Source organism: Squalius cephalus (assembly GCF_949319135.1).
Source record: "Squalius cephalus genome assembly, chromosome: 3".
Classification (NCBI taxonomy): domain Eukaryota; kingdom Metazoa; phylum Chordata; class Actinopteri; order Cypriniformes; family Leuciscidae; genus Squalius; species Squalius cephalus.
The window spans coordinates 40,835,745-40,846,760 of NC_137124.1; the positions used below are offsets into that span (position 1 = coordinate 40,835,745).

Genomic DNA, 11,016 nt, shown 5'->3' on the forward strand with positions numbered 1-11,016 from the left:
GGGGCTAATAGGAAGTGCCAAGGCTCTCCGTAGACGGGCTCTGGTATGCTTAAACCCCCAGACATGAACCCAGAAGGTAAGTTTTGAAAATGGGTATATAAACTAATATAGTTGTATAACTAAAATAATCTTTTGTCATGTCTAATATGCACCTTAGACGACTAGAAAAAAAGTTACCAAATTCATATTTAACCAAACAATGAGAAAAAAAAAAAACCGTATGCAAAAAATATAAACCAAACAAACACGGCATAAACCGCAATCGGGTAACTTATGACACTGTCACACGCATACTCCCTTTAGTAGGTACTTATTTTGAATTTGAGTAATTACTCCCTTTAGTAGGTACTTATTTTGAATTTGAGTAATTACTTCAGGGCTGCTAAAAAAGTATGTTCTAATAGTATCATGCACACCAGAATCTCACTGGAAGTAGTAGGTCATCCAGGTACTTTTTTGCCTCTTCTTTTATCAGTACTGTGAATTTGGACATACTGCTTTTGTCACATACTGTTTTTCGTCTACTATATTGTAGGGCGCAGCTTTAGACTTTGCTAAAAATTGCTTTTAGCTCTTTATACATAACTCATACTCTACAACAAGTCTTCATCCAAGAATCCAGAAAAAAAGAAGAAAAAAATTGTCCACAACTGTTTTCAACATTGAGAAATGTTTTTTTGAGCATCAAATTATAATATTAGAATTTCTGAAGGATCATGTAACACTGAAGACTTAAGTAATGATGCTGAAAATTCAGCTTTGGGCAACAGGAAATTTTCTGTACAGCAATGTATTTGTGTGAGCACCAGTGATGCGCGGGTTGATACAAAATGAGCGGGTGCCTGCGGTCACCCGCGGTTACGAGTCATCCAAAAATATTTTTAATGATATTCGGGTCGCGGTCGGTCGGGTCGTTTGAAATAAAGATGCCAATTAAACCTTTGCAATTTAGTACTAGACACAATTTTCTATGAAATACATAGGCCTACACTTTTATGACGCACGAGCTCAGTCTGCAGGTAGAGATGGAGGCAAGTGAAAAGGTGAAGACTGGGGAGTGGAAGCTCCGCAAATACACAAATGTTGTGCTTGTGAGAGCTTCAATTGGGCATCCACGTGGCGAAATAGCCTAAGCCTACTAATACAAATGGGAAATCCTTATTTACCTTTTGAATGTTGAGCGTTATTAGCTTTTGAATAAATGCTGACGCGGGACAAAATGCCCGATTTCCCTAACACGTTGAACTGAGCAATGCCATTGTACCATTTTAATAGGCTACTTTTAAACGCATATAGCTCAGTAATGTCAGTTTTATGTATTTTCTGAGAGAGGGGCGGGATTTTTGTTTGTAAAGTCGGAGGAGAGACGCACACTTCGATTAGACTGGATAAACACATGCAGCTAGGGTGACCACCCGTCCCGCGTAGCGCGTGCGCGCACAGCGTTTGAAGCCCAATTCACGCGTCACGCAAATTGAGACCGTGTCACGCATAATCTATGCTTGCTCAAAAAAAAGTTGGTCGCTCTATATACTCGAGCCCCAAGCAGACAAACGAACATTACTAGACATTTCAGCACGCTATTGTTGCCACACAAACCCCTCAGTTGAACTGCTGACTAGGTTCTTGTCAACTTTTTCGTTGTTGTCATGACAGCGCACGCACGCGCATACCAGACACACTTGGAAGGAAGGAACTTTTAGATGCGCGCTTTCCAATTCGAAAAATTCGAGAAAGAGACTGTCTGAGAGCCAACGCCATCATCAATTAAAAAGAGAAGGTGTGAGTACAAGAAACAAGAATGGGGAAATGAATATTTGTGGCTGAAAGGTGTTGAGGGGGATACCGAGAGGGCTTTTTGTGACCTTTGCAAAACGTCCTTCTCAATCGGACATGGAGGGAGGGGAATACGAGGTCAATCGTATTTTTTTAAAATATTTTTTTTAACTGTTCCTGTGGTGTTGAGCAACTACAATTCCTGTTAATCCTATAAATTTATATTATAATTTATTAATTTATTTAAAGTAAATAAATTGTAATGAAAAATAAATAAAATTAAATAGTAAATCTTAAGTGGAAGTACATCTGTCAATTCATTGAATGTTCAAAATATTATGAGTCTTTATTTAGAAAAAAATACACATTGGTTGGCCTATTCATGAGCATACATCAAAAATTACACGTTTAGGAGAATAGCATTATTAATACTATGCAAGGTGGTATGTGCTAGAAATGGGTAAACCACTATGAGTCTGCCAGTGGGGCACCGCCGCGCCAGACAGTGTCCCACATTGTCCCTCAGAAACATACCCCTTGTCCCCCCTTGGGCTTATTAGCAGGTGGTCACCCTACATGCAGCATCTTAATTGTTAAGAAAATGAAACTAAATAAATGAATAAATCAAGCCTTTTATTACATAACACTAGGTTATATCATACAGAACCCCTAGTTCCTACGTCTATGGCCTAATGACGCTATGATGAGCATTTACTACTTTTAAAAAATGCGGGTCAGGTACAATATTTTCTTTTTTTTTTTTTTGCGGTCAGAGTTGCGGGCGGGTTAGTTGAAAACGTCGGTCGGGTGCGGGTTGTTTATACATTGACCCGCGCATCACTGGTGAGCACTGCTTGCTGTTAGTTTTAAGCTGCCCTGTGCCCTTCAATTGAGTTTAAAGACACTAAGTATTCTAAATTTTCATTAGCCCAGTATCCTTAATAAAGAGAAAAAAAAGAAAAGAAAAAAAGCCAGTATACACGTTTGCAAGCATGTACACACACGGCTATCTAAAAACTGTTAGCTTGCTATGGTAGCTAATTTCTGCCACTGAATAAAAAAAAATTCCGGTAATTGTTACTTTTCATTCCACAATTCACATTTTCCCCCTCATTGGGGGGGAATTGCACACTGTAACCTGCAATTGTGAGGGAAAAAAAAGTCACCAAGATGTCGAGATGTCACCAATATCTTTTTTATTTATTCCGTAACAGAAGCTTCCACAGCTTGCCATGCAATTTAACTAAAATATCAGTTTGCTCAGCATATTAACTTAATTTCCTGCTAGAATAAAGGCCATTCCATCAGCACAGGAAAACAAACAAACAAACAAAACAGTGATTTCCAAATCTTTTATTTAAAGAGTACAAATCGACATCTACTTAGACTTCTGGCTCTGTGCCTGTGCCTTCAGTACTTTGACAACGATCTTCTGCTCCTCAATGAGGAAAGCTCGCTTGATCCTGAAAAGTGATGCAGATGGATATGGGTCATGTGCTCATAGAATGCATTTAACTCAAGAGTTTAATTAGAACATACAGTTACCAAACAGTTTAACCATTAACAGTTCACCAAAACACTGGCATCATTTACTCATGTTATTTCATGTTATTTCATTATTTCCTGTTATTTCATATGTTTCCCAACAGAGGATTAGAATCCATTCAAATAATTTTTGCAGAGTACAGTACAGAGCCAATGAATCCAAACACAGATTTCATTGGTTCTGTACTGTACAACCAGATCTTAAAATGACATTATGGTGCATTTGCATCCTTTTTGAATGCAATCTTCTGTCCCCATCTTTAATCACGTGGAAAAGTGTATTCATTCCAATTATTTTAGACATCTCCTTTTGTGTTTTAGAACACAAAAACAAATCTGTATTGTCATGAGACAAAAAAATGTTTAGATTAAAGCAGCACTATGCAGCTTTGCCGACTTCTTCGCTGTTTTCTCGCTTCCCTACAGCTTCGGAATAGATATTTGACAACACTGTCGTCAAAACTCTTTGGCGACTCTCCCCCTCCCATCTTCTCCCGCTGGTCATGTGCATTTGTTTTCAAAGAACCCGGCGGACGCACTGAGCCATGTCCACTGAGGTATGTATGATACACAGGGCCGGCAGGCCTTATTTGCTAGCCTTCTAAGTTGCAAGGGTGGTTTTTCGGCTCACAGGCGCTAGGGGGGTGCGAAACGACCACCATTCAACCCGAAAAAAGTCATTACTATTCCAATGACTCCGAAGCTGTTCGGTTAAGGTAAAAAAGTTACTTAGTTCACCTTTAACTATACTTTGATAAGATGAGCTATCCCTTTATTAATCGCCTGTCCCGATCTACTTGTTTACAAATAACTCAATGATCTCAGTTTGTTACCTGTCTCGTACACACTTGGCACACATGGAACCACCATAAGCTCGGCTAACATGCTTCTTGGTTTTTGAGAGTCTCATGAGAACCTGGGGCCTCACAGCACGGATCTATTGAGGAAAAAACATTAGAACATGGTTTCAATCACGTATTCAGATGTGTCAAGTTTAACAGCACCTTTAAATTACCTACTTGGTAATCAAATCTGATGTAGTTATTAAGGTTGGTAAAACAGTAGTAGTGCGATACTCATTTTTCCTAATACTTGCATCATTAATATAGTAGTACAATAAAGTCAGGTTTGTATGGCAGGCTTGCTGCGATAGTCAGTGATACCGGTGTTCAGCCGCAACACCGGTAACATCACTTGCCCACCACGGCACCGCCCCCCACCATCATTTTGATTATTTATAGTAATTTAAATCATTTAATTCAGTTAGAGAACAGACACTGCAATTAAACTGAATGTGTCTGCTCAGCAGATAAGAAGCAGGAGTCAGATTTCATTTATCACCAGAGTGAGAAGCTGACTGACAAGATGATGGCATAAGATTGGACTCAAAGCGAAATGTAAAAGCTTTGCAATATTTTAGATTTAAACAATGCTAATAGGGAACCTGCAAATGATTAGTTATGTTTTTCTAGTTGTTGTGTTTTTCATTAAGAATAATAATGAACCCAAAATTGAAGCAATTGCCAGCCAAATTGGCGCTAATTCTAAATCGGCACAGGCATTCATAACCCTGCGTGTCCGGCACGGAGCAGAGCTAGCGTTTTCAGTTCATTCCTATGGAAGCTCAACTTCCAAAGGGATTAATTGGAAAATGCTTGCTCTGCTCCGCAACGTTATGAATGCTCGTGCACATTTTTACTTTCGCTTATAAAACGGACAGTTTCAGTCCTTGATTCTGATTGGTTGAGCCACATTCGAAGCTGTTGTAAATTACTTAAACATACACTGTGACCTTATTACATTAGTATTATACTGCGCAACTGCCGTTTGTGATTCTTTGTTGCTGCATGTGTTGCTTTGCAACCTCTTTGGAACTACATTGCTTGGTGGAGGAATAAATGTGTTATAACGTTATATTTGTTGTTGCTGGTGTTTATTTTATGAATAAAATAAATATTAAAATTAATATTTTTATGGAGTAACTTTTATAAAAAGCAATAAGCCCCTTTAGCGACACGCCGATTGACCGGTGGGAAAATGTCCTCACTGTCACATCCCTATTGTTTGGCAGTTACACTATTTGCGCTAAAACGCTCATTTAAACACTTATGACTGCAAAATCATCACAAATCTTTTTGAATGCCGCTGCCTTTGGAAATAAAGTGTGGAAAAATGATATGGTAATACGTGTTTTCCAACACTTCAGTTCAAACACGTCCGATTCCAGTTTATTTTGCAAGCAATGAGACGTTGCATGTTGTTGTTCTTGCAGCAGTTTCAGGAGAAAGGGATTAGCAGAAAAATTAGCAGCTCAAGCAAAAAGGGTAACAACTTAAATCAGCAGCTCAATCATCACTTTTCAACATCATATCTTTATACAAGAATCTATTTTAGGATGCGTTTGGTTGAGTTCATGAACGATGCAGTAAAGCGCTTCATTGTACAGGTGATCATCTTTATCTTTAGCGTGCGCAGCTCAAACAATGCACATTTATAACAATAACTGGGACTGTCATATACATGCCATTATAATGAGAACTATTTTAATAAAACGTTGTGAATTCTCGGTTTAGTTGCCATTTCTGCACGTGGTTGTGGGAATAGTGCACCCAGAACAGGGGTCAGGCTACACATTCTGACCAGCACAGTCAAGTTTGCTTGAGCATGTCATTTTGTGCAGATGTAAGTCATAATATTAAGATTATGTAATATAAATATCTGATTAATCTCAAATTGGATGTGTTTCGTTGAATTCACCCACTAGAAAAGTTCTTCAGTTTCCCAGTGCTCGTTCTTATCAGCTTAAGACGCGCGATCAAACAGCAATGCAAAACATTAAAAAGCTATGATTGGGACTGTCATATTAAAATTGTATACACTACAGTAATAAAAATAACAATTTTAAAAAGTAATAAAGTAACAAAAGTAATAATTTAAATTAATAATACATTTTTTTTAATTTGGGTTTAGTTTCATTCTTCAGCAACCGTTGAGCTGATTAGCCTTCTAGCAAAGCGATTCAGTTTAACGTTTGTTCTCTTCGGCTTCAGCGCACGCAGCTCACACAGCAATGATGTAATTTGAAACAGTAAGCCTAATATTAAATATGTTTTAATATTACTGTAATATTAAAAATGTTTAATTTAAAAAAATATATACATTGATGCATTAATAACTAACACTTTTTTGTTCTTGTATTATTTTCATCAACAAATTTTCATCCTGGTTTGATTAAAATAATTTCCTTATTGTCCGTGCGGAGGCTATTCCATTCTATTTATCCATGGCACATGCATTTTGTTTCTTTATATGCAGCCCAATGTTATCCAATGACTTGTTTGCATTATTTAGGTATTTTACAAAAAAAATTTGTTAGGCAATAGATTTTTTGGAACACTTTACAATAAGGTCTCATTTGTCAATGCATTAACTAACAGAGAGCAATAGCCTTTGTTAATGTTAGTTAATAAAATAGCCTATTTGTGTTCATGTTAGTTCACAGTGCATTAACTAAAGTTAACAGATACAACTTTGGATCTTAATGTCTTAGAAAATGTTGACCTTAATAAATGCTGTAGAAGTATTGTTCATTAATTGTTGGATCATGTTAACTAATGCTAACAAAATGAAACCACATTATAAAGTGTTACCATTTTTTAATAAAGAAAGTTGGCCATAGGAGCGTAAAATTAATTTTAAAAGTTTAGGAATCTTACACTAGGATACTGTATTTTATACGTTTGATTTATGTTGAAGTGTTTGGGATATGGCTTTTAATGGCAAACCTTTTGTTTTTTGTATTCAGGCTATCAAAGTACATAAATATTTTAATTTAGATTTATCGGCCAAAATATCGATTATCGGCTTTCAAATGTAAAGAATTATCGGTTAACAGTATCGGCCAACATTTTCATATCAGTGCATCCGTAGTTTCAGCCAACACCCTAGACTTGCTATTTAGTCTAAACGATGGCACGAGCACAATAAAGCTTACTTTGAGTGAACTGCACTTCTGTGTGTGTGTCATTCTTAGTCCCCAGATCTGGTGTTCTACTCTTCATTGATCATTGACTTCATTCTGACATCCAATTTTATCTAACAATATCGAAGTTTCTAGTACCATCATTGAGATTCATCAACATGGCAGCATTTGCAATCAGTCCTTATCAATTATGTCAATCCTTATGTTAAAAATCACATTATATGTTTTAATACAAGATATGGGTGCAAAAAAAAAAAAAAAAAAACTGTATGAGTTCTTGTTTTTTAAAACATTTGACATGATATAATTTAACAATGACACGAGCAAGAGTGTCGTTTTTCAGAATATCAGCAGATTGCAAACATGATTGATTTCATACAACAGTTAAATAAACTGCAATTTAACATTAAATTACATTTTAAAAATAACATTGTCAATATTGATGTTTTCGCCAATGAAAAAGTTCTAAAAGCAAAACTGTTGCACTTCTCCGCTTCTTAGTGGCGTTTCGTTCCTGAACTAATCTTTTTTTAATGATTTGGGTGAGTCAATGAGCCATTCATAAAGACTGACAAAGTAATTGGTTTCATTCCTGAACGAATCAGCCGTTTTGTACAAATTGATTTCTCTACATTAGTTGACTTCCATAAGATATTACACTACACATTCCTTTAAAGGAACCGTATGTAAGATTGTGGCCAAAACTGGTACTGCAATCACTTTCAAATTACTGTAGAGCGGTGTATCCCCTTCCCCCTCCCCCTGACTCGAGGTTGCCAGATAGGCTGCAGGATCCAGCAGGAACGTAGGCTGACACGTTTGTAGCTGCAGCTGTGGTAACTAGAGCAGAGCTGGCAACCCGGATGCTGAAACACAACTGACTTCGTGATTGGTAGATAGGTGGAGGGTGGGGCATCAGGCCAAAACACAACATGACAACATCAACATCAGTTGAGGGCTGCAACTTCACTTTTTAAATGACAATATCCTGGCCGTACTACTGTTGTCAGTGATATAAGTATTTGAAATGAACATGATTTCTTAATGTCTAGTGACATATCAGGGCCATTTTGATTAATTTAAATACATTTCTTACATACAGCTCCTTTAACATTGTTATACCATGCTTAATACCTCAAGACCCCACTCCCAAAAGAAATTTCTGTACAACAGAGTAACGTTATACAATACAACAAGAGCTGAAAAATCAACACTGCTCTTTCTAGATTCCCCCAGAGACGTTTATCCAAAGGTCTCTATTCTCAAACATTATTTACATCACTGTACATGCACACATAAAATTGTACACAGATCATCACTTACACCACGTAGTCTACCGGGGCAGATTCCACATGCTGACTTGGGTGCCTTGCCAGTCTTCTTGGTATACAGGTATACAATGCGGTTACCTGGAGTACGGGACCTGAGTGACATGATGTAGTCATCAAATACAGCTTTTGATGTTTACACAAGACACTCTATTCTATGGGAACATCGGCACACGGTGAATATCTATTTGAATCAATGCCGTAATCACACTCACAGTCTAGTCTTGTTTGAAGCAGTGTTGTAGGAAAGCCTACGGCGGTAAGTCAGGCGCTGCACCATCTTGACCTGAAAAAAATTACAAGATCTTTGTCTATATAAGAGATGGCAAAGCCTGTGTGGAGTTAAGGCTTAATAGCGGAATAAGCATAATTTAGAGTATAAGCTTAACATATACAAACACCTGTCAAATATGCGTAAACAAAATCAACGAATAAAACCATGTCACACTTTCACTACTGTTGTAAAGACCGTATCAAATGTAAAATCGTAGTCTGATGGGTTCGTGTTTGTACGGAACGTGAATGATAACTTCACCGAGTAATCACAAGAAACAAAATTCTGTTATTGAGAGTATTAATTGACTTAATATGGTAAGTGTCTCTTCGATTAGACTGTGAACAACACATATAACTAGAAATATCATATATTTTATCTTCAGAAACGCCAGATGACGATGGATATTTGAATCATATTTTAAGCGCAAAGACAATCCACCATACCTTCTATCGCTGCAAGCGGAAGAGGAAGAACAAGAGGCGGGGTGAAAGTTCAAAATCTGCCCGCAACGGAAATAATACGTTTGCAGAGAGCAAAATAAAAGCAGTTTTTTAAAATAGTCTATGCTATTTCTAAATATTATAATAAATATTCTATAAAATAGTATACATATTTGTGTAATCATTGTAATGCAAATTTATTAATTAAAAAAGTAACTAACTGAAACCAGACAATTGAGCTTTACAAAGTGCAGGCTATTTTTTATTATTAATGTTTATTTTGAAGATTTTTATCTGTATTTAAATTTCCCCTTGCATTTTTTCTTTCGTCTTGGTTTTGATTTAAAAATATATTTACAAAGAATTGTAAATGTAATATAGCCTACATTAGGCTATATGTTTGTAAATATATATTTATACAACAGTTAGTTCTGGATCTTGAATCTGATTGGCTGAGAGCCTTTAATATGCATAAAAATAGACTTGGAACCGTTCTCATGCGCTGTTTAATTTTTTTAACACAATATGTGATATTTCCTCACAAAAATAGGCTACTTAAACTTCTAAAATGGCTATTACAGTTTAATAAATAATATTTATTTTCGTCCGTTAGTGATCGGCTGCATCCGAAAACACATAGGCCTACTTCCCTACTTGGTTAGGTGAAAAACACTTGTTTATTTGTTTATTATGAATATTTGTTTTTCATGTATTTCACTTAACACTAGGGGACTATAGGAGAAAATCAATAGGCCTATTTTTTTTTTTTTTTTTGTAAGGGCAAAAAAGCTCTTTTTATTTTGTTACAAAAAACACACTCAAAACCTGAGGATGAGACATTTTGGGTAAACCAATGGGGAGACAAAATTCTTTTTGACCATGCGGTTCAACTAAATCTGCAGGATTGGCTATTCTGTTTTGCAATTCACCTGGTAATGAAATGGGGGAAAATGCCATTAGAAGAAAGACTGAAATTGGTATATTGGGTGTTCTTGAAGAGACACAATAATGAACATTCAACTAGGCAATATTATCAAAAAGCTGGGAACATGGAGGAGGTAATAAGAATATAGGAAGGTAAAGAGACGAAATAACAGAACGTATTGGTTTGAAACATATAAAGTAATACAGTTCAATTGTCAATTCCACCTTGACTGTTTATAATAGACCTTCCGTTAATAGTAAAGTAAAGAAACCGAGTTGGGATCAAATAAATATATGATTTAATCACTATATTGATCAGTTTTATGGTGATATGATACAGTTATTTACAGATGGTTAAAAGGATCCAGAATCTATAACAGGAAGTAGTTATTCCACAACATGAAATAATTATTAAAAAATAACTCTAATATATCTGTATTTACTGCAGAGTTGGTAGCTATTGTTTTGGCCCTCCAGTGAGAGGAACAACGTACAAAGAAAGATTCATTGGCATCATTAAAAAGCATTAATTCTAGCCAATCTAGTCAGACAAGATCTTATCCTGGAAATAATGCATTAGCAGAATTCACAATCAAGGCACCAGCTATTTCATTTATTTGGGTTCCAGACTTCCAGTGCATGTTGGAATAGAAGGAAAAGAGTTGGCAGATAAGTTTGCTAAAAGCTCATTGAACATGGAACATATAGAAATTGACATAAGCATCAGCAAAACAGAAGCAAAAT

The 11,016-nt window shown here is 36.3% G+C and overlaps 1 protein-coding gene across 1 annotated transcript; it reads right to left on the reverse strand.

The window, feature by feature from the left end:
* Positions 1-3,114: 3,114 nt before the first annotated feature.
* On the reverse strand, positions 3,115-9,416 carry rpl34 (ribosomal protein L34). The gene is made up of 5 exons (XM_079865652.1): positions 9,352-9,416; positions 8,847-8,917; positions 8,627-8,726; positions 4,155-4,258; positions 3,115-3,239 (listed from the first exon to the last, which is right to left on the reverse strand). The coding sequence occupies exons 2-5, from the start codon at positions 8,909-8,911 to the stop codon at positions 3,155-3,157; spliced, it is 354 nt and encodes a 117-aa protein (XP_079721778.1). The 5' UTR covers positions 8,912-8,917; positions 9,352-9,416; the 3' UTR covers positions 3,115-3,154.
* Between the last annotated feature and the right edge of the window lie 1,600 nt (positions 9,417-11,016).